General features: G+C 40.9%; 1 protein-coding gene across 1 annotated transcript in view; it reads left to right on the top strand.

The window, feature by feature from the left end:
- The first annotated feature begins 10,442 nt into the window (after nucleotides 1-10,442).
- Nucleotides 10,443-24,972, top strand: part of Tprg1 (tumor protein p63 regulated 1) — a 101,751-nt gene continuing 87,221 nt past the window's right edge. Inside the window, exons 1-2 of the mRNA XM_035444676.1 lie at nucleotides 10,443-10,665; nucleotides 20,498-20,589. Of these exons, the coding sequence (XP_035300567.1) occupies nucleotides 10,444-10,665; nucleotides 20,498-20,589 (314 nt within the window). The 5' untranslated portion in view covers nucleotide 10,443. The remainder of the gene's footprint in view (nucleotides 10,666-20,497; nucleotides 20,590-24,972) is intronic.

Below are 24,972 nucleotides of genomic sequence, written 5' to 3'. Positions count from 1 at the left end.
TTATTTCAGAGAAATGCTATACTGTCAACATTTGAATGAAGTCTTTACTCTAAATTTCATTGAATCTGTATATGAGAAGTCATCACTGGTTTATCAGGGAGGCTGGCTTCTGGGAGCATCTAGCTGTGGAGTGTCTCTGCTCCTTTTTTGTGTGTGGACTGAGTTAGGCTAGAAAGGTGGTAATCCACACACTCCTCTGGGATGTTCTAATCATTAGGACTGAGAGTTATTCCCATGTCTAACCATCATCTTCCTCTTAATTCAAAATCAACAAATTTAAAATCAGAACTCCTCAGTGGCGTCAAGGACACTACAAAACAAACAAACAAAACAACAAAAAAACACAGAATCAACTAACCTGGGCTCATAGAAGCTCAGAGAGACTGAACTGACAACCAGGCAGCCTGCATGGGACTGAACTAGGCCCTCTGCATATATGTGATAATTGTGTAGCTTGATCTTCTTGTGGGACTCCAGTGGGAACAGGGGCTGTCTCTAACTGTGTTGCCTGCTTCTGGGACCCTTTCCTCCTACTGGATGGACTCGTCTAGCCTTAATAGGAGAGAAGGTGCCTAGTGTCACTGCAACTTGATATGCCATGGCTGGCTGACATCCATGGGAGGCCTGACCTTTTCTGGAGAGAAACAGAAGAGGAGGAGTGGATGGGGTGGGGCACTGGGAGGAGAAGAGGAAGAGAAGCTGTGGTCAGAATGGAAAAACAAAAAAACAATAAAAAAAATATAATAAAATCAGGGCTCCTGCTATGTTTGAAGAGAGAAGAAAAGAGCTGCCCTGGGTCTGAGTTATCAGCCTTGGTAGCCTGTTTATACCTCTCTCTTCCCTTTTCACTAATATGTGAAGACCTGAGTACTATCCATGGTCTAAAATACCCCAGAATCAACATCTTCTTTTTGGCTAGTTCCTGGCATATTGCTTTTACATTGTATTTTTTCCTGTTTCCCTTTTGTGTGTGCAGGATGGAAAGCAGTCTGGTGATTGGTTTATGCTATACTATCTTCATCCCCACAATGTTACTGCTTTGCAAATTATTTAGCCAGTTACGAAGTAGGACACTGTTGTTGCCTGAGTGAAGTCACCCAACTCTATTCCTGGGTTATTGAAGGACTTTTTTCTACTTGGTGTTACAAATATTTTCTGCCAAATGTCCTCTGTCTAAAAAGTCCCTGTATAGGTCTGTATTGATATCTACTTCTAGAATTTATATTTAACGCACTGTGAAGGAAAGGATTGGAGAGTTCTCAGTATGTAAGTAAAATAGACATTATATAAACACATAGTCAATGAAGAACTTGTTAGCTGGGAAAGAAATGAGAAGTGGATAGATGATGTCATGTTGGACTGAACGCAAATAGGACTTACTTCTCTATGAACTCTAAATCTTTGATTTAATGAAACCCTTGAGACAGCTGGAATCTTTATAGTGTTGAACTTGACTCTCTGTATCTTCTGGTAGGGAACTTTTGAGGCAGATATGGAGGAGTGAAGACAGACAAAAGGAAACACAGAGGAATGCAAGGAGGATTTCTTATTTGTGTCTTATCAGAGACATTTTCCACCAGCTCTTCAAAGGTAGTGAGTACATGGAGCTGGCCAGCTGACATTTGCTTATACATACTGTATTATCTGCTATCCTTGGCACACACTTCCTCATACCTCAGACCTCTGTCAGGAATGCCCTCAGACCATCCTCAAATGTGTGGTTTGCTCTAAAGTGCCTTTCTACACATCTCTCACTCTCTCCACCCATCACTGAAACTCTCTTCTCTTTACACCATGTTTCATACATGCCACTGTGACTCAGTCATCAAGGCTGTTGTTATTTGCTGAGGCTCTTGCACCTCCACTAGTCTGTGGTCTTCTGTAGATGGGAGCCTGTGGTATGAGACAATGGAGAAGAGTTTTCGGTGCATGCCTTCAAACTGCTCAGTCCACAGGGAGTCACTGAGCACTCATTATGCTCTTTATAGCACAAACATTACAGAGAACCAAGCAGGCCAGCTACTCATCCACCAACAAATCTGTGTCCTGACCATACCAATTACTGGACCATGGGGATGAGTGCAGCTCACGGCCTGCTCTGAAGGTGCTCTTGGCTCACAACTGAAGACAGGAAAGAGGATAATGGTTCTAGAACACCGTGATCAATACCAAAGTGCTGTAGTAATCCAGACTAAAAGATAGGCGGAGGTGCTCTCAAAGACGTGTAGGAAAAGGAATCTCTAAGATGAATATTCCTATCTCTACAAAAATGACCACCATCTTGTTTTGAGAAAACCCCCTAAGCTTCAATGTCCTGTGAGATACACAGCAGACCTCTCAATTCTTTGCTACTTTGGATGCAGGGTGCTAGCCCACGAGCTCTAGTATGATGGGATGAGCTGCTCTCCACTGTTGGTGTCTCTAACAACTCTCATCCATGTGTGTTTCCATTCTATGCAGCAGGAAGCAGAGGACAGTGCCCCAGAATCTCCATGGTGAACATCCAAATTGATGTCTGTCACCATAGTCTCCTCCCTGCCTTTGACCTCATAGCATTTATGTGTCAGGAGAATCTCTTTGCTATATTCCTGTGGGCTGATAACTGTAAAATTCAGGAAGGTCTTGTAAAGTCATTGAGCTGAAAGGAAACTTAAATATAACTTGAGTGCCTTTGTTCATGCACCTGAAAGGGTAAGGAGGAAATTTCACAAAAAATAAATGCATCTGCTTTTACTGAAATGGGTTTGCAGACTGGGTTTCCCTTTCACTCATCTTGCTGACATCTTCAGTAGTTTCCAGAAGCACAATTCACATACACCAGGTCTGGCCCCTCTTTTTGTCCAGACAGCAGAAGTGAGGAAGTGACGTACTTGGTCATGGTCACTATGATTGAAGCCCATTTTCCTCAGTGGCTCTGTATTTCTCTCCCTCAATAGCTGTTCTGAAATGGGGGGACTGCAGATCAGCAGTCTCTATTTGACTCAGCAAGGCCTGGGAGAGATGAGACCCTCCTTCAACTCATTCTGCCCCAGGACATGGCCTCCTTGCTAGCGTGCTATCACTAATGCACAAAATGTGAGATTCTGAAGAATCATTTGCCAATATTCTTATCTCCACTGGCACAGAAGCAAGCTTGCTGGAGAGCTGCGAGGTGTTGGAGTATTGTTGTTTATCCACCACACATCCCTCGGCTGCTCGCACAGAGGCTCAGAAAGGCTGCACACATAAATTCACATAAATTACCTTTACAAAATGTCAAAATTAAAAGTGGATTTTTATTTTGGGGATATGCCTGGGAGAATGTTAACCCCTTCATGTAGGTAGCTGTGCCATAACTGGGAAGCACAGAGAACACCTTTGAGTGCAGCACACAGCCCAGGAGCAAACATTCATGTTCCCTCCCCTACCACACACAAACCAACCTGTGAAAAGGGAATCGTTCCAGTAAGCAAGCTAAAGACTCTTCTAAGGTCTAAGTCTGCCCACAAGTATTTTTTGAGTTATGATACTGTTGTCCTATGATGGCTGTAATTTTAATTTTACTGTCTGTACTTAACGTTTTAAAACTGCATCAGTCAACAAGTTCTCAAGAGACACATAATCCCTCTGGGCCTCCTTTTTCTCATTTTAAAAAATTGGATTCTATTGCTTTAACATTTGTGAACTCTGCAGAATTCATGTTCAGTGTTAATCCATGTGTGCCAGTATTAAGAAGTGGGGTCTTTAGTAGGTAACGAGGCCATGGGGCTTTGTCCTTTGTGAATGCTAGAACACTGCTTGGCCCCTTCTTCATCTTGGACTTCCCATCTGGAACTATGAGAATAATTTTCTGTTGTTCTTAAGTTATCCAGCCCTTGTTATAGCAGACTTAATAGACTAATACAGTGGTAGGAAAAAAATAGATGGGTGTTACTTTTCAATATTACATTCGAACTTAGATGTTAAAGATGCCCATGTCAGGGCTTTAAAAAAACCGTAGGTGACTTTGTAGGGTGTCAAAAAGGGGAAATACAGTGGATGAGAGCACACATGATTGTGCAGCCTCACCAGGAAGGCAGGCAGTCCTGAAGGCTAGGCAAGAGCTCATCAAGAAAGCAGTCCTGAAAGCTAGGTAAGAACTCTGAAGACAGAATTGTGCTGGCTTTGAGAAGAGGCTCATCAGAGAACAGCTCTGAATTATACCAGTGTCTCAGGTCTTGTGTGCTTCATCTGAACTATGATACATTTTTCTTATATCCAAAGTGTTTTGTTGTCCATCAACCCATACACTTACCCCATCCACCCATCCACCCATCCATCCATCCATCCATCCATCCATCCATCCATCCATCCATCCATTTCATTGAACACTTGTGAGAGGAAAAGTTCCCAAGTCCACTTGATACACTTTTGACTCAAGCCCTCATCAGTCAAATGTGACTCCTTTCCAGCTAACTCATTGTTACTCACCCATTCCTCTGAGAAACAAATGTGTTCTGGGATCAGCATACAGCCTCTGCCTTTGATTTTGAAAGAGAAAGCAAGGATTATAGCTGATTATGTAGCTTTCATACAGGAGGGAACTTCCCTGATGGAGTAGAGCATATGGGGTGGAACAAGAGGAAATCCCTGCTGGGAGTGTGTTTCTCAGCCTGATGTTCCAGAGTGTAGAACCTGAATGGAAGGACTGGAACAGTGGGGTATAGATTTGATCTAGGGAAGCATAGAACCTCAGTGGGCCCCAAACCCTATTGCTTTAGAGGGCTTCATAATTGTAATCATATTGTTATGAGTTGAGGCTGAAGAAATGGCTCAGTGGTTAAGACCATTTAATCAAACCAGAGTACCCTGGTTTGAGTCCCAGCAGCCACAACCACCTGTAATTCCAGTTCCTGGAGATCCAATGCCCTTTTCTGGCCTTGGTGCCATCCTTCACTGAGGTGGATCATATGAATTCATGCAAGTATACACACATGTGCATAGAAATAAAAAATAAATTAGTTAAGTTTAAGAAAATTAAGAGTCTGTGACTTGAAATATTTCATCTGGGCCCCAATTTAGAGGAACTGGGAAAAGCTTCAGCCTACGGGACTGGCTGTGAGCTGCTGTGGAGAAGCTGCAGATGGGTCCGGCTTCGTGGAACGGTGTCTCCAATCTCATGGCTGCCAGAGGGCTTAAGTCTTCTTCTACAGAATCCTCTTCTGTAACCCAGCATGACAAGCAAATTCTGTACTTTGGTTAAATTTCAGTGCTTAATGAATAAGGAAGAAGAGAGAACTAGAGGCCTGAAGATGATGAGGGCCATTGAAGGTGAAGGTCATGGAAGGTGAGGGCCTTGACTTCCTGTTCTCATTCCAGAAGCTGCATGACTTTGAGCATGTCCTTTATCTCAGCAGTCTGTGCCAGTGTTTACAAAATAAAACAGTTGGATCACATGGTAATCCTCTAGTCATAATTTATGCCCTACACGATCCTGAAATACTAGATAAAGCTTTAGAGAGATAATTGAAGTCTTGTATAGATAAAGTTATACTTAGACAAAGATTTGGAAGTAACTTATCTACATATTATATATATATTTATACATGCACACACACACACACACACACACACACACACACACACACACACTCACGGGAAATTAGCTCTGAATTTTCTAACAACTGAGAGATTCACAACTTTCATTATCTAACCGAAAGAAAGGAGGATTTCTTTGGAAACTGTTTAGCATTTATTCCTATATGTATTTTTTAGTTACAGAAGCAGCAGCAAGGTTACTACTTTACTTAATCTTTAGAAATGGAGAAATTCTCTCCTAATCCTGCTACTTCAATGAATCAAAATCATCTTTATTCAAATGCCAATTGCTGCTTTACATTTTTTGGGTTTATTCTTTTTCTGTTGTAGTTTTTTTTTTTTTTTTTCTTTTTAACTCAAGAACCTGTGTTCTCTACTCTCCTGTTGCTTCTTGGATGATATTTTTAATGCTTGCCCAGTATCAGTTATCTGTGCTCAGGTGTCTTTAACTATCAGATGTTTAAGGTAGTTCCACCCAGAATAAGCAAGCAGATTGTAAACCTTTCTTTCCTAGGTGACCTCCACTACCCACATTCCCCAGAAGCCACATCGTGGTTTTCCTAAGCCCCGAGTGTTTAACTCCTACAGTAGTCTTGCTGTTTCTACTCAAGCACTACAAGTTGAGATACATGTATTAGGGCATCTCACAGAACAATGATCTTCCACAGTTCTAAGTGCCTCTCAATAGGTCTGTTGCCAGGCAAAATTCGTACCGCAGAAACAAGGGGTCATTTGATTGAGGCTGGATTTGTTACTGGTATTGATTTGGGACCTTTTACTATTTCAGCATCTGCAGTGTTTCTAAGGAGATGAGAGGGCACTTTTTATTGACTTGGCAATCCTAGGGCTGAGGGCTCGGAACCAAATGCGATGCTTCCATAGGTGTTGTAAGGGTTCAGGCATTATGCTGGCCTGCCCCTGTCACCGGGCATTATGCACTCAGGCAGTACCCTGGTCGGCCCAGGGTTCCATGGTTAGTAGTAGTCGGCGCAGGTGCAAAGGACTCCTTTAAAAGAAAGACCCCGCCCACTTATGCTCTCCTTTTCTCTCTCTTTCCCGTCATTCCTTTGGAACAGACAGGACTTTTCCTGTCCTCCCTCCCTCCCTCTCTCCCTCCCTCTGTCTCTCTGTCTCTTTACCTCTTTTCTCTTTCTTTCCTCCTCCTCTCCCCTCCCTTTTCTAACAAAACTTCTCACTTAAGCTCTATTTGCCCGGCATGTTTATCCCCTGCCTTGGTCACCCTTTCCTGCCATGGAATCAGCCAAGGTCCCCTCCAGCTTTATCATAACAGATACCTGCCCTCCTCTAACTAGAGTGGGGAAGTTGTAAAAGAGTTTTATTCCCGTCCTTGGAGATATCCTTAGGGTGGTTGCTGAGCCTTCCAACTCCAATCAGGAAGCCTAGCTCAACGTTCCAAGGTTTATGGCTTTAAGAATGCAAATGGGGCTGAGAGTTTCCTCAGTTCCTGGATCTCAGACAGTTCCATCTCCTAGCGCTGCCTTCCCCAAGTGTTTCCAGAGAAGACAGCCTGAGGGAGAGGAAGTGGTGCTAATTAAATCCTCCCTCTGTTTTCCAGGCACAGGAGCCTCTAGCAGATGTCTGTTGTTAGGCGTGTGTTCACAGAGTGCACAAATACAGAAGCAGGCTTCCCTTCCCAGTGACACAAACCTTCCTTCATGGGAACTTTGGAAATGCGTTTCCTTCCAACACCCACTGTAAAGGAGGTGGCCAGCCTGCATAAATAGACTACAGAGCTGCTAGCAAGGCCAAAGTGCCTCTCTCTGTCTCTTGTCTCTTTGCCCCCCCTCCCTCTCCCCCCAGCCATACCTTTTATTCTCACAAGAAAAGCCAATTTCAGCCTTTGGGAGCCTGCCCTTAAAACATTACCTGGATATTCAAGGAAGGCCTTCCTGTTAGCAGGAACCTTGGCCTTATGTTGGGCAAGTTGGACTCAAAAGCATGTCAGCACAAGAACTGCTAAGTAAGTATGCCTTAGATGGAGCTTCCCTGTTCGTTATCCTCAGAAGGGTGTGTGTGGAGGAGTCAGGACTGCCAGGGTTGTGAGGGTCAACTGAGATAAAATGAACATGAGCCGCAGACGGCAACCCACGGGTTTCACCAACTGTGGTTTCTGCTGAATTCAGTCCCCTCAGAGTGACATCCATGGTTGCCAGAGACAGTTCTGTTTACTCCTACCATCCTGACATAATTGCTAATAGCATCATCTTATGCCAGAGTGCCTAGAGTCAGGCAATGCACTCGAGTCACTTTAAGTGGAGAGATGTGAACAGAGTCTATTTACCTCCAATAGGGCTCTAACAGCTGACCAAAGAGATGAGTACTGTCTAAGTTTACCTTAGTGGAGTTTATTGGAATTATTTACAGTAGCATAGGCAAGGTTTCATTTAACAGGAGTCTGCTTGGCTCACAAGCAATGGCATCATAAAAGCCCAACCTAGCATGACAGCTACATACATCCCTGGAGCTCGTTGGACAACTTGCCAGTTGCTTGGCTGGCTGGAAAGTCCCCTCCCCCAGCAGTTGTTACTGCTTATAAACCCCTTGGCTAGGAGCCTTGTGACTTTTTAACTTTCTGAGCTTCCCCAGCCTTGGAAGCAGTGTGAGCTTCTCTGCTCCCTCCCACAGACAATGTTTCAATTAGGAGGAAAGGGCTCTACAACGCTGTGTGATCATGCTATTTTTACCTCTCTTGAATGTTCTAGTTTGTCTCAATTTTAAGGGTGAAAATATGCTGGCAAACAAGACTCCCCCTACTTTCTGGCATTTCACAAAAACCGAGGAAATGGAATCAGAGCCACCTTTTATTTGATTAAGAACATAGAGGCATCTCTGAGCCTAAGACGTCATATGTAATGGTGAACTAGACATGAAGCCTGCTTCCAAGACACGTTAGTAGCTGGCCTCCTGTAAGGACAATTGGACTACTGGACAAAGTACCTAGGTGTAGGCACTGTCCTTATGTGGCTTTCTCTCTCTACTAGTAAACGGAGCACTAGATCAGGCAAACTTTAAATTGGGTCCGCACAATCTTTCATTTTTGTCCTTTAAAAAAAAAAAAAACTTTACAAATAAAAATTATTTTATCATTTTTATTGAAATGCTAAATGATTATTTTGTTAGCACTCAGAGATACAGAGACTGAAAATGAAAGAGGTATTGACCACATCATCATGAAGAGAGAACTACTTCTAACATTTTTTCTTTCAGTTTCAAATATTGGCTATCCACATATGTATATGCATTTGCAAATACATGTCTAATAGTTTCTTCCCATGTCTACGATTGATTTAAAGACAATCGAATATTATGATTCACATATGATAACTTTCTTTTTCCATAACATGTATTTTGGATATCTTTCTATGATCAAGTATACTTCATAGTTTAACAGCTGCTTTGTGTTTGACTCTAAGGCATATGTTTCTTTCATTTGGCCAATTTTCTACTAGTAAATGCTAATTTTATTGTAATTATTTGGTATTAAATGTGAGCTTGTGTGAATGCTTAATGTTGTTATTTATTATGTATAATATTTCTCTACTAGCCATAATGGTGTTACAGCTCTGAAGAGAAAGGTTTCCCAAATGGTAGTGTTATAGCTCTGAAGGGAAAGGTATCCTGGCAGCCAGGAACCATGGAATATCACAAAATCACACTGCACAATAAACCTCAAACAAGAGATTTATTGGGAAAGACATAACAGGGAGGCTGCCCTGCTATGGTGAGGAGTAAGCAGGGAACTGAGCAGAAGGCAGGCTTATATAGGGTTTCTTGGGGGCAAAGCTTTCCAGGGTGGAAATTGCCAGGATGGGGACTGGTGGGAGTTCAAGTTCTGAGCTTGGGGCAAGCCCAGGGATTGGTAGGATTTTCAGCTCAGTGATTGATGGGTTTTGGTAGGTTTTTAAATCGGAAACTCAGACCTTTTATACTACAATAATGGTGTGATGAGAGAACTTACATACATGTATTTTGTATGTGGGTGTGTCTTTGGACATTTTTCTAAACTGTTTTCCTTAAAATAAAATTTTAGAATTGGAACATTTGATTTGAAAATATGCCAGTTCCAGGTGTCCTGTCTTAGCCAGTGTTCTGTTGCTGTGAAGAGATACCAAGACCGCAGCAACTCTTATAAAAGGAACCATTTAATTGGGGCTGGCTTACAGTTTCAGAGGCTTAGTTCATTCTCATCATGTTGGGCGACATGAGAGAGAGAGAGAGAGAGAGAGAGAGAGAGAGAGAGAGAGAGAGAGAGAGACTGAGCCATAGCCTGGCTTGGGCTTTTTGAAACTTCAAAGCCCACCCTCTAGTGACACACTTCCTCCAGCAAAGCCATGCCTATTCCAACAAGGCCACACCTCCTAATTCTTTTCAGGTGGCATGACTCCCTGATGACTAAGCATTCAAATACATGAGCCTATAGGGGCCATTCTTACTCAAAGCACCACATGTCCTCGTACCAATCCCTGGAGCTGATCATTGCTTTTCATTCTTAAATATAAACAAGGCCAGGCAGAGTTTTAGACAAAAATGCCAAGAAATCACAAAGAGGAATTACCTGGCAGTAATTTCACGCAGCATTTCCCCGGTTCAGTTTATGCTCTGGTGTTAATCTTGAAGGAGTGGAGTGACTCACAGGCTCCTTTTCTGTGTCCTGAGAGTCCCTACTTCTGTCCTCTCATGAAGGTGCTGTATTGGATGGCATTTAGATGTCTGTGTTCCTGCACTATCCACTGGTGCCTCTGTTTGATCAAAGTATGGCTGTTTCCCCTTAGGGAAGATCTTTTGCTTTTATTATAACCTCTTTTTCCGTATATGTTTTGTCCTATAATGAAAAGATTGTTTCTTTTTGTTTGTTTTAGGCTAAAAATGTCAACAATTGGGAGCTTTGAAGGATTCCAGCCAGTGTCTCTGAAGCAAGAGGAAGATGACCAACCCTCTGAGACTGATCACTTGTCCAAGAACGATGGGGACTTGGGCAAGAAACCAGGACCAAGGCAGATTTCAAGACAGCCGAGTGTGACTAAATCGACACTTTACCCCAATCCTTATCACCAGCCCTATGCTTCACGGAAGTACTTTGCTACCCGGGTAAAATCACTATTTTAAATACTGTCCAATTTTTTCTGTTGAAATCTTTCTCTCTCTCTTTTTTTTCTATACTGCATTTTCCCAATAGTTACACATTTTACAAACTTTTTACAATAGTGGCTATAATGCTCACGTACTTGTCCTTGTCCCCATTGTACTGATGAAGGTTGTAACTTCAGACAAGCCAAGTTTCTGGTTTTTGTCTCTCCGACAGCCTCAAGGAGACACAGTTCCTGTAGCCTGTATACGTTTGTGTGTATGGTCCTCCACCAATGCAAAATCTGGCCTCAGAGAATGAATGTTTAATGGCTAGAGAATCTCTAACATGGTAGCTGGATGGTAAAGTGGCGAACTCATTGTTTGTTTAAAAAAGCCATAGACTGTGAAGTGGAAAGTGTTGCTGAAACTAAGCTGAATCTCAGGATGGATGCTAGGATGCTGTTATCGTATCATGAGAGCAAGGGCTTGAAACTCGCAGTTTGCAGCCACAGCATAGGGCTCTGAGTTCTTATCTGAGCAGTGGACAAGAAAAGCAAAAGGATGAGGACAAGGCTTATGCACTTGGTGTAAAAGGCTGCTGTATTAAGTTTTTAGCATTTAGATCAAGTGAAAAGTACCTCCTGGATTTCTTATGTCTTTGTTGTTTTGATTTTCTTTTTGGTACTCACTGATCTTTTGTAATCCTCCAAAGTTCTAATTATTACAGTAGCCATAATCTATGGGAGAAAAATTAGGGAAATGCGAACTATGACAACAAAAGCAGTTCTCATGAATACATGGGACACCTTTTGGTTGGAAAATAACCCTCCCCTCTTCCTTTTTCCCTTCCTTCCTTCCTTCCTTCCTTCCTTCCTTCCTTCCTTCCTTCCTTCTTTCCTTCCTTCCTTCCTTCCTTTATTTTTCTTTTTTATGCGTGAGAGTGTTGTTATGCCAGGGCAGAGGATGACTTTTGGAAGTTGATTCTGGCCTTCCACTTTGAGACGGGTTCTTTTCTTGTTGGGTTTGCCTCTTCTCTGGTGCATACTCCAGGCCAGCTAGCTTGAAGGCTTCTGGCCAATTCTCTTGTCTCCATCTCCCACCTCACAGTAGAAGCGCTGGCGTTACATACGAGACCCTCAGTACTGAGATTTCTGTGTGATTTCTGGAGACCACTCTCAGGTTCTCTAATTTGTGTAGCAAATACTTTTATCTGATTAGCCATCTCTCTGGTTCTTCAAAATATATTTTTCAGCTCAATATCATAAGTAAGTGGAGGTCAACAATTTGGGACTGTTTACAAGGCTTAATGAATCCTGTTTTGGTGGCTTTAAAGATATATACCTTTGTTTAAGATAAAGTTCTAACTAAAGCAACTGAATGTGTGAGTGTGTATGCATATGTGTGTATTTAAACATTATGTAGACTCCGATGTGCAAGGCACTTTGGTAGGTGCTATATTATCTGTGTTTGTGTGAGTGTTTTTGCATATGTCAAGCATATGGTCTGTTTTCCAAAATATGTGAACTTTATTGAATATGCAAAGCTAAGTGGAGATGGAACTGCAAAGGGAAATGTAAGCATCCTTTGGAGTTTTAGGATCTTGATATGGATGGTGACAGGGATTGGTGAGAAAATACAGAGCAGTGATACAAAATAGGGGCCCAGTGACAGGAGCTGGTGCAGCTATGAAAGCAGGCTGAAAAGTTTATGCAAAGCTCTTTTTGTTGCTTTTGATGGTAGTTCTGAAGTTGGCAAGGGTAGGGCAGCTGGCTTTCTAGAGTAGGAAAAGGGAATGTCTTCATGGCACAACTGAAATTCTTCTTGGCAAAGTAGAGCTTATGAGGAAAAATTAACCTCTACCACCAACTATAATCTTAATGGCAAGTCACATTTAGAAGCTGTGCCTGTGCCAGTGCACAAGGATGGGAGAATCTTAGGGAGGAAGTCAACGGTAATGGAAGGAAATGTTGGTATTCATGCTGCCACTTGCCAGCAAATGAGCCAGGGCAGTAATTTCCTTGACTGTGCTGGAGTGCATAGTGACCTGAATTGATCTTCAGCAAATAAAGCAGCTGGTTTCATGTCTGCCATTTGAAATTAATATGGATGTCTCCGTGGCTAACTCCCATTTAGAAACAAACAGGGAAAGCAGAGCTAAACCATGTAGTTCCTATTCAGATGACCTGACACAGTCCTGATGTCTCATAAGTTATTCACAGCTTCTTTTAAAAATTGTGGCTTCACATAACACTGTGAGGCCGGCAGGAGAAGCCATCTTTGTCTTAAGAACAAACTCATAGGAGGCTAGAAAGATGACTTGGTGGTTAAAAATCACATTTCGCTCTTGCAGAAGATCAGGTTTTGTTCCCAGCACCCAAATGGTGGCTCACAACTGTCTATAACCCCTGGTATAGGAGTCAGACTCCTTCTTCTGATTTCCACAGACAGCAGGCCCTCATATGCTGCATTCACACACAGGCAGTCAAAACGCTCATATACATATGGTAGAATAAATCAGTCTTTTTATTTAAGAATGAACAAGTTTCAGGTCAATGAAATCATCTACTTTCAAGAGATTCAATAATTTGGTGAGCCTACTGCTATTTCTAGATGAAAGTTACAATGTATATAAATCTTTATATGATGGTTCCCTCTTCATCAGACATAGAGAAAGCAGACCCAGGGTCTCAAGAATATCTGAGGACAACTGTCTTGTGTAAGAGAAAGGCTAATGTGAGCCTGAGGATACTTTGTGGGCTGTGAGGGTGAGATTTCAAGGGCACCTGGTTCCCCTTCAGACCAGCAGGCATAGTACAGAAGGCTATGTAAGAACAACAAATATGCACTAACAAGTGGGAAAGCAACAAAAACACAGTTGTGATGAAATAACCCATTGAAATTTAATGCTGGTCAGCTTTTATGTTTCTTAATTTATTCTTTTATAATTTCAAGATGATTACATTTAATTTACATTATATCAACCCTCTGATTTCTCCTTCAAAATCCTCCAAGACTCCTATACTTTCCCCACATAATTTCGTGTTCTCTTCCTCTTTTCCTCCTTCACCCCCTCTATTTTCTTCTATTTTTATAGCCCACTGAGTCCAGTTAATGTTGCCTGTATTCACATGGTGTAGAGTACCATCCAGTGGAGCATGAGCAACCTAGCATGGACTGTACTGCTGAAGAAACCCAACTCTTCCTCTTCTAGCAGCCCTCAACTGCTAATAGCTCCTCAGCTAGGGATGGGGCTTTGAGATCCGCTTCCCTTGCCATGCTGGAGTGTTGATTGGCTTCATCTTGTGCAGATCTTGTTCAGACAAGCAAAGTCGTCGTCGTGATTCATGAGTGCAATGGCCCTGACTTTTGCTGATGACGTTATTTTGAAACACTCATCCTAATTTTCTGATTCTTTATCTTGACACACCCTCTTCTGCAATGTTTATTGAACCTTGTATGTAAACAGGATTTGGCGTATGTTTCCCATTTACAATTTTCTGTAGTAACTGCCATCTACTGCAGTAAAATATCTGTCTGATGAGGAGTGAGAGCTGTACTACTTTCTTAGTACAAAGATTAATTTTTAGAAGATAGTTTGTACTATGTCTCTTTCACAAAGTAATATTTGTAGGGCCTTTAACCTCCCTACCCATGACTTCTTTGCTATGTTTACAGGCATGAGTTTCCTTTTGTTGAACAAGTCTTAAATTCAACTCAAAAGCTATTGGCTGTCTCCATAAAATTTATGCCACTGTTGTCCCCACTGTGTAGTCTAGTCATTATTGTAGCCCACAGGGATCACAGCCAAGTAAGACTACTGATGGATTGTCTCCCATGTCAATCTACAAAGCACTTTCTAGTTCTGTGAAAGCTACCCAACAAGGAAGAAGTTTCAAGGTCAGTATCAGCTTGGTTTCTCCAAGTCATATGACCAAAGTGACGGCCAAAGGTCTTACCATCAGTTTCTTGTAGGTGACCAAGAGTCTGTTGTTTTGTGTGTTTCTGGGAACCCCCTAACTAAAATTTCAGTAGGAAGCATTTCACACTTAGCACAGGGATTTTTGTCTGATTACCTTTGTATTCTGGGATGAACATTCTGCCGATAAACATTTGAAAATAAATGGAAGAATGATCTGGTTTTACTAGCTTGTAAATCAAATCCAGGATGCTTTGATTGTTAGAGAGAGAGAGAGAGAGAGAGAGAGAGAGAGAGAGAGAGAGAGAGAGAGAGAGAGAGCACATATGTTTGTGAGTCTCAATTTATTCACCTGAAAGTATAAATAAAGTGCAAGTTTTGTAAAGAGCCCTAAAAGAACTAAGTTTGTCAATATTCATAGAGTATATGACAGATCTGTAACATTTCAAATATTGTGATTTTCAGTACCTCCTCTCTTATTTTTGCTTGTATTCACAATTCTATAAATGGTTATAAAAATGGCAACAAGGTGCCTGTGACCTCACCATGATGTCTAGGGTGAGATATAAATGTTGACACAAGGGTCTGTAGCAGTAAAGAGAAGGCTGGTCGACTTTCTCAAGGAATAATTAAGTAAGACCACAATACTTGAAGTTTCAGATGTGTGAGAGTCATCGTGAAGTGATGACTTCTTAGATATGAAGTGAGATCTTAGATGTCATGGTCCAGCTGGTGAACAGATTAGATTCTGTGTTTCTATAAACTTTCTGCCAATGCTGATGCTCTCTTGCTGTTCAAGTTATTCATTTTCAGTAACACAATAGGAAGTGAGATTTTACTTTCCCAAGAGTCCACTACACAGCAAACTGAGGGCTAGAACCACTTTCTTGGCTACCCATTTGTAGTACTGTGATTCCCTGCCACAATCACAGGCAAATCAACTTACAATAGGCTAAGAATTTAAAGTATGTGCATTGCAAATTTGGAAGATCACTGAGTCAATGAGCTGAAGAATTTTTGCTGAAGTATTAAAAGACTTTAGCATCATCACCCAAGAAGTAATTTGTTGATAAAATGTTAGAAACTATAGATAGGTAAAATAAGTCACTGTAATTTCCACTGTTCAATAGTAACTAAAAAAAAAATTGCATGTGCTCTTATACATTTGTGGGTGGATCTTTTTTATTTTTCATATATAATTTCTGTATGCAATCAGTTATATGCTAAGTATTTTATATGGCTACAATATTTTTGTGACATCATTTTTAATTAGTTCTATAGCATCTCACATTGGGGATATATACTGCTACAATGTATTCAACTTGAACTGAACATTTAGACTGCTTTCTGTTTATACCATTGATCTGAGAATGAAAGGTATTCATTGGCTTTCTGATGATGGCATGGTCTGCAGTGTTTTGGGTGCCAGGAATTGATAGCCAAGGATATAAGGAGAAGAATGATCAATTCTAAGAATTTCAAGAGGGATTTGCAAAGAAGTGACTAGTGTGTACATGGGAATTCTTGACAAATAAGTGGTAATTTTAGCATCACAATATTAGATATTATATCACACACCTAAGTACTAGATCATAAAATAAGTTAATGACTTGCTAAATCCTTAATGTGGTTTGCTGGTCATTATTATTGTATGTGAAAAATATTCCTCTCTGATTCAATTTAAGATAACTCTTCTTAGAGACAGTAGGTCCTGGGGAATATCCAGATAACACCCTAAAGTACTTCAAGGAATTGTTACTTGTCCAGGGTCAACCAGCATGGCTAGGATCATGCCAGGACTGGGAAACACGCCTGCAATGCAGGACTCCTGACACTGTTGCTGCACTACCTGTGACCTTGGGACATGAATGAGAGGTCCCAGAAGTGAAAGTCTAAAACCTTTGTTCTCAGTCCACTTGCAACCCTTTTCTCTTGTTGTAGTGTGCGTGCTATTATTGCTTAGATATATCTAAAAAAGACCTCATGCCTTCTCCGAACAAAAGTATCCCTCAAGGCTAATAACTTGAGGTATATTATGATAATCATCTTGGTTGTGGAGACTGATGTTCAAAAGCAACTTTTTATGAAAAGAACAATGCCTAGCCCACATGGAGAAAGATATTTTTAAACTCCCTGTAGGGCTCTGTATTTGCAGATACCTTATCAGAAAGTTGAAAGCGATTCGAGATGGAGAATTATCTCTAAATTTATACTAGAGAATGTAAATTACATACAAACTAATGGGACTAAAACTATTTGATCTTTTAATATTTAATTAATGGTTCCCCATGGCCTTTTTATAGCCTGTGTTCTATTGTGAGCAGCGAGACTTTAATAAGCAGGTTCAGGACTTCCCATTGTGTAGTGAGATGTCATTGCTTCCATGACACTAATTTGGCTTTCATACTTTCTCTCTTTTTCTCTTCTCTTGCTAGAGGGTTCCCGGTGACTTGCCCTCACATTGGGAACAAATACATTTATTAGTTTTATTGTTATTGCCTTGTGAGCTTCCATTTAGCTTAGAAAATAAACATCTCACTGGGCACGAGGCTGTTCGGCTGCCATTGTCTGAAACTCCTGGAGTACTGTCGTAAAGATGATTTGTTCTTTTGTGAGAGCAGAACCACAGCAATGATGTGACAAGGTGAATTTTCATCACCTTTTTCAAGGAAATATAAATTTTCCTTTACAGATCATGGCCAATCGAGCTAATTTTCTTATTTCCATGTTCATTGCAAAATGGCCTCTGCCTAGCCATCATAGTAGGCACAGAATGAATGTCAGAGCCAGAGCCTCTAAGATCAGCCTTTCCTGAACCACCGCTTCTTCTTTTTGTACAAGGAGCTTATTACATGAAAAACATTGACAAAGTCAAGGGTATCTTATGGGTCAGCATTGGCCCTGGTATAGTCTAGGTCATGGAAATACAAGAGAATAAACATGCAAGTCTTTGGAATTCCCCAAGGAGGTTTGCTTTGTCTGGAACTACTTTGGGCTAGAATGTAAGAGACAGTAGAGTCACTATGTTTTGTAAGATGATGTATTTGATCATAGTTTCCTATTTGTCTTAGACTGCAGTCTCAGAGGTAAGTGTGCATTAATAGTATTTGATACTACTAAGGCAATTTCCCTTTTATTTAGCATAAACAATATTGAAAATTATGGTAAAGCCTTCCATTATTCAGTGTTTGTTACTGTTTAATGTACATGGTTTCATGGTATCTCCTGGTAGTTCAGTTGCAGTAATTATTATCAAAACAATCTAACAAACTAATGAAGAACACCATGATGACTTACCATGGATTCCAGAGAGCCACAAGGATAATTGACATTAAACTTTGATATCTAAGACATGAAGTGCCTATATATTTTAAAATTTTTTATTCTAAATTATTAAATGTATTAAGTATTATTAGTTAACAATAATAAAAGTGGAGGAAGCACATTTCTCTGTTGGGCTACATTTTGTTCTATATTCTAAAAAAAGGGCCCGAGCAATATTCATACTGTAAAAACAGAATGGTGCAGACAATGAGAAAACTGACAGAACTGTAGAGAGTATCAAAGCATTCCATAAATAACACACTAACTCTCAGTGTTTAGCTTTTGAAAAGGTGTACAGGAAGGCATTACTTTCATATCCTATTTCCATCTCATGTTTTCCCATCCTCCAGGAACCAACATCAATATATTTCATAGATCTTTTTATGCTTTCTTTCGCTGTGTGTCAGCAAACAGGAATATACTTACTCCACATATTTCTGCATCAGGAAGGTGGCCTACCTTACCTTCTACTGTTTTATTTTTTTCTTTCCGTTCATCAGTGCACTTGGTTACTCCTATACCTTCATCACATTACATCATCTGACCACATTCTATAACACAGCACCCTCTTGATCAGCATTTGTATATTATTCCTCATTTATCGCTCTACAAATAAGGCTGCAAAGAATTCCTTAGCCATGTCATTTTGAACATATGCAAGAATATCTGAAGTATATCTTCACAGAGGTATATCTGGATCGAATATTGAGCATTCTTCATTTGATAGATTTGGAAATTGCTTTTGGTATGGAAGATAGTAAGGTTTAAAAATTTTATTCAGTATTATATTCATCTCACATATTTTTGGTGAACTGCATGGCATAAAAATATTCAACAAAATGTTATTTTAGGGTTATTTAATCACTCTCTGATTCAACTTACTTTTTTTTCTGGAAAGTATTAGTTGTGCTACCGAGTTATATTTGTGAGGCTAAAATTATGTCAAGAAATTATGAGAAAAATACCAATGTTGAGTCACGAAAGAGAGTATTATATTTCATAAGACTGAAAAGTGGGCCCGGGATAAATCAGAATACCTCAGAGGAACTGATGTTGAGCAAAGGGAGAGTGACCAGGAGGTTATGGAGAATTTCCCTCTAGGGTAGTCTGACTGCATGGAGTGTCCCTGGAAGTGAGTGACATCACTAGAAACTTGTCTGGCAGCAATGCTAGGCATATTTGACTGAAACCCCAGAGGTTGCTGATTTGATGACACATGGCCTTCAGTAAGCATGAAGTGACAATATTAGCTTTCTGACCAGCCTTAAGCCAGCCCAGACAATGACACAGAAGGAAAAATCATTCAGTCCAGTAGCTAACTGTCCAGTTCAAGAAGAAACTCGCTAAAATGATGGAATCTTTGGCTGTTGTTGTGTGATATTTTGTTTGTGTTCTGACAAATAAAGCTTGCCTGGAGTCAGAAGGTGGAGCTAGCCACTAGTTAACCATAGACAACAGGAAGTCTATACAGAGAGGAGACAGGAAGTGATAAGGCAGGTGGAGAGAGGATCTAGGCGTTTTTTGGACAGAGGAATGAGAGAAGTAGGAAGCAACTTGGTGGGTGCCCCCTATTCTCTGATCTTCCAGGTTTTTACCCAGATATCTGACTCCTGGATTTTACTTTTAAGATGAATTTGCTTTATGCTTCAGGCTGTAAAGCTATGATAACATTTTCTTGAAAATGTATAGAGCTTTATGGTCATCAGTGTGGCTCAGAAGGTTTGGTTTAGTTTAGTCTATTAGCCAGAAAGCCAAGTAGTTAGCTCACATTGCAGAACTACTTATTGACAAATCTTGTCACTCACCTCATGCCAGGCATTATAGCATCGTTTTGTGGATGGCTTGGGATGTACAGAAGCAACCAAGGAACCGGTGTGTAGATAAAGAAATTGGCTACTTCAAACTGCACCATCCACACATACCTCATCTGAAACACCCATACCAACAGTAACATCACCTGGACATGTGTTAGAAATGCAGGTCCCAGCCCAAGCTAGCTGAATAAGAAACTGGGAATGGTCCTAGAAGTGTTTCAACATTGCTCTGATATACACTTGTGTTTAAGAGTCATTGAACTAGGGAGGGCCTGAATTTACTACAACAGGTGCCAATGCCCTTCTGTGTAGAACTAGGCCCAGCTGTGGGAACACTTGTTTTGTGAAAGTTAGACACTAAGGAGAGAGAGAGAGAGAGAGAGAGAGAGAGAGAGAGAGAGAGAGAGAGAGAGAGAGAGTTGAGCTGCAGAGTTAGCCACACTGATGGAAGTTAGATTTTGAGTTTTACCAACTTGTGCTCTTGGAATCTGGGAAGGTTTTTCAAAAAATGGTATATATAGGATTTGAGAAGATAAGACCTAGAATACTTTTGGCTCACATCATAGAGGTAGCATTAAAACACAGAGTTCGAGACCAAGTTCTCTGCCAATCAGTGCAATAGGATATGAAAATGCAAGAACCAGGCTTCGTCTCCTGGAGGAGGAGGAGGAGGAGGAGGAGGAGGAGGAGGAGGAGGAGGAGGAGGAGGAAGTGGTGGTGGTACTGGTCCTTCTAACTAATCAAAAGCAGAGAGTGTGTTCAGACTTCTCTAAGTGAAATGATTTTTCCTTTCTCTCAGCCAGGGGCCATGGAGACTGCAGTGGAAGACCTGAGTGGCCATATTACACAGACTTCTGGAGAGACAGTTCAAGGCTACTGGCTCCTGACAGAGTGAGTATATGGCCTTGTGAAAGGAAGTGGAAATAAGTTTCTTGCTATCACTGGAACAGAGGGGAGATGAGTATATTAGAGGAACTCTACTGGGATTTGTATATGGTGCTTTATTGATCTTTATCTCCTGTGGAGCATTCCCTTAGTTGGTTGAATGGACACACTTGACTCCAACAGTGATCTTTCTGGGCTGGCACTCCCACCCAGCCATCACTGCCTTCATGGGCTCAGGTTTGTGGGCTCAGGGCTGTGTCTGTTTTCAAGGATTATTGGAATAGCTTTCTAGGTGCCCTGCTTTGATCTCTCTCTCCATTACAAGAGTGTTCTCTGTAATGCTACTGGGCAGCTGGTCATTTCATGTTAGGTGCAGTGGAAAGAAATAGTAAGAAAAGGGACAGATGAGGTCTAATATATAGTCTGAGTTCTATGTACGCTGTGGACAGTGATGCTAGAGAAATCATGCACCATAGGGAAGGCAGGACACTGGGGAATTTTGGGATGAGAGCCATGCAAACACATATATCTTTATTGCTCACTAATACCATCCTTTCCCTTTAAGACTTCCCTTAAAGGGAGAGCTTTCTTTGTGAGTGCTACATGGAGATAATCACCTTTCTACCCCTCCTAGAAATTGTAGTGTCTGCAACCTTTCACATACTCAATGATATGTATAAAAAGGTAAAAGAGGGTTTCTGCCTGAAACCCATAATGCTACAGGGAAAGATCTTTAAAACACTCACCTCGATTCTTGATGGGTTCAGTGAATATTGTGTTCTGGCTGTGGAACCAGAGTCCTGTAACCCAGTGGTCCTCACAGGTGAAGGAAGAAGTATGTAGTATTTGCCCCTTGAGCAGGGTAGCCTCTCTGGCTGAGATTCCAGAAGGAAACTATTGAAGGCTTAACCACCTAGGCTAGAAAAAAATGGGGTCCCCAACAGGCATGAAGGAGAATCAGATCCCCTGAAAGTCTACCTAGCTGGTTGCCATTTTATACTATTCTTCAAAACACCTCCCCAGAAGTGAATGAAAAAGAAACTTTTCAAAACTAACTTTTTGTCCTTTTTTTTCCTCTTTGTGTCTTTATGACACTAAATTCATATCAGAAGTGATTTTGAGAGCACAAAATGAGATGTTACTGTAAAATTTTTCGCTAGTGCCCCCTCCTACTCACAACCACTAAATATCAGTGAAAAGTTGTCTCCCCCTACTCCTGTTTCTCCTACTACAACTTATCCCTCCTCCTCTTGTTCATCCTCCTCTTACTTATTCCTCCTCTTGCTCCTCCTCCTAATACTTATCCCTCCTCCTCCTCTTCCTTGTCCTCCTTCTCTTGTTTTTGCTTCTTCTTGTCTCCATATTTCTTTAATTTTCTCCTTCATTCATTTATATCTTACCTATCTCTGTTCCTATCTCTATAGTTTCTGAGCTAACACTAATGAAAAGGAAAGCCTATGGTTTTAAACTTTTCACTAATTCATTTGGACAAATCTATGATCTGTTCCCCCTTTCCCATTCTTCCAATAGAGAGCCATGTTGGACCCATGAAATGAAAAGTCTGCTTTGGTTAGGAAAGGATAAGCACTTGGATTTTAGAGAACTTGAATTCAGCATCCCAACAATATATACACCAATCCTGACAAAATTGGCAAACGCCACAGATCATGACTTAATTTCCCAGTCAGTCTCTTTGTAGACTGCCTAAACTTAAGGCAGTGGTGGAAAACACATTAACAGTGCAGACAAAACTCAGGTGGGCCCTGCCTGCAGCTCTTACACCATGAAAAACTAATGTACTATTAGACTGCCATTCGGTTCACAAGGCCACCTTTTTCCAGTGGTGAATGGAAAAGTTTGCTAGAAAATTTTGGAAAGGGTTTGAAGGTGGAAGCTGTATGCTTGTAGGGCCTGTTCTGGTCTTTGACTGAGATAGTCTTCCCTAGTTCTCCCCTGTCTTGACTATGCTGGAAGGTAAGAAATCTTGCTCCTCTATCCTGTAATAGCTTGCTGTTTCCTGTCAGAAGATTAACATGTTACCACTGCAGAGGAGAAATGCTAAGAACTGCATCATTTTTCATGGGGCTTTTGTTGAAGGATGCTTTTGGAGGTGAGAAGAAAAACTGATACCCGACACAACAGGCTTAGTGGATCTTTGCACTTCATTGCCTGTAAGACAAGTCATCAGTTAGCTTTTGGTTTGGGCCTGGAGGACTGATGAGTTGACTGGGTCACTGTATGTTTGGAAGGCAGCAGAATCCTACTTTATTGAAAAAACATTCTGTAAGAAACACTCTAAGAAGCAAGCTTACAACCTCAGTAGATCCTTCCCTATATAGTCATTCATCACTTATAGAGATAAGAACCAGTTTGAGAGGAAAAATATGTGTCTGGGGTGTCCATACAGAAAGGTTGAGTATGTCATTTTACATATGGACCTAGACACCCTCATCAGAATGGGGAGTAATCCCAATGTGACTGTTGCTTGTAAAGGGCCTTCTATATAAAGCAAAGGCAGTAAAAATGTTTTAGTAAAGCTGTCTTTTACATTAATGCAGGTGAGTCCCTTATGATAATCTAAACTGATATGTATATAGTACTCTGTAATACTACAAACAGGAGTTTGAAGGCATGTGGGAAGTGGATGTAGACAATGGACAGAGAAGCTGGGAAGTTGAACCAGAGAGGAAGGCATAACTCCATTTAGATCCTAGTTTTGCTAAAATATCACAAGGACTTGAGGGAGACTGTTAGGGTCCAGACTCTCAGCCATCCTTTTAATGGGGATGTTATGCCTACCCAGTTACCAAGACAAAGTGATCCTTATTTCAACCCCTCTTTTCTTTACCTTCTTGGCCCTTATGAAAAAGGACATTTAAAAACAATGTATACATACTTTTAGAAGAGATCCATTAAGCAAGCGCCAAGAACATCTTGACACTCGGTGGAGTCTCAGCCAGCATGACACGATGGCAATGGAATCTCTTCAGTACAGTTTACTTAGGCGCCTAAGTCTATAGTGCAGGGAGAGGCTCTTCCTTCCACACACAAGGGTTAACAGTGGGAAAGACTGTTCTCATAGCTAAATGAAAAGACCCACTAATAGTGGCAGGGCCAAGCAATTCTCGATCTTTTCACATTTATGAAAAAAGTTTAGAATATGTTTCATTACCTGTTTATCCACAACTAATCCAGTTTCTATCTCAGGACTTTGGTATGACAAATACATGAAATCTAATGAACTTCTTGTGTCAGACACACAGAGAGTAGAACACATGTGGAGTTAAACCACACCTCCACTCTCAGAAATAGAAGACCTGGGTGTGGATCCTGCTTGCTAGTTCCTGTCACAACAGCCGCACAAACACAAGTAAGGTTTTCTTTTTATGTTTTTCTTGTTTTTGAGACAGGGTCTTATATATAGGGAAGGATGAAATTGCAGCAATGATAGTACCATTATTATTGTAACAAAATAAAATAGGGGAACTGCTGGCTTTATTTTAATCCCTCTGCCTCCACGTTCTGAGATGACAGGTATGTGCTATTGCACCTGGCTTAGTCTTTTTTTTTTTTTTTCCCTGACCTAATGGATTTGGTTCAGTATGTTGTTTAGTTAATTAGAAATTTAATCTCATGAAAGAAACAGATTCACTATTAACTTTTGTAATGTGTTAGTCTAGCTAGTTTCTATGTGTTTTGCTAAAGGTGGCTGGCTATCTTTTAATAATTACATTTGACTGAACACTTGAAATATTGCACATGTGATAAGTGCTGTCCTTGAAGTTGTCACTAAAAGGATGTAATCCATGCAATCTTCATGATCTCTAAATGGTGCAGCTCCCAGGACTTGCCTTGTATTGTTGCTAGATGTCACTGGTTTTTGAAAGTCACTAGGTGGCTTAGCTTTTATTTAAGCATTTCTTTTCAAACCACCAGTGAGTCCAGCACAAAATTAAGTGCTTATTCTTTAAAAATCAAAGCACCAAGCCACTTAGACTGGAAAGACATCAAAGCATCCATCACACACACACACACACACACACACACACACACACACACACACACACACACACACACCACCCACAAACATTTCTTTTCTGTAGCATTTTGAAGTGTCCTTCCTCATGTAGTCTCCACAGTAACAGTCCAAAAAAAGGAAGCGTTGTCTGTTTAAGCTGGGGAGTCCAGACAAGGGTTCTGATGTACCAGGGCTAAATACTCTCCATGTATACCTCTGTGTTGTTCTGAAGGCTGCTGATGGCCAGGGGTCATGCCTTTCATATGTGTCATCCCTTTGAGAACCCATCGTGGCTCCTCCAGCAGAAACATGCTCAAAAAATGAGACTTCTGTTTCTTGGCTTTGGTGGGGTTAAGTGGAAGTATGCAGGT

This window comes from Cricetulus griseus, chromosome 4 (genome assembly GCF_003668045.3).
Source record: "Cricetulus griseus strain 17A/GY chromosome 4, alternate assembly CriGri-PICRH-1.0, whole genome shotgun sequence".
NCBI lineage: Eukaryota > Metazoa > Chordata > Mammalia > Rodentia > Cricetidae > Cricetulus > Cricetulus griseus.
Note: the sequence above shows the minus strand (reverse complement) of the source record. Positions and strands in the feature narration are given on the sequence as shown.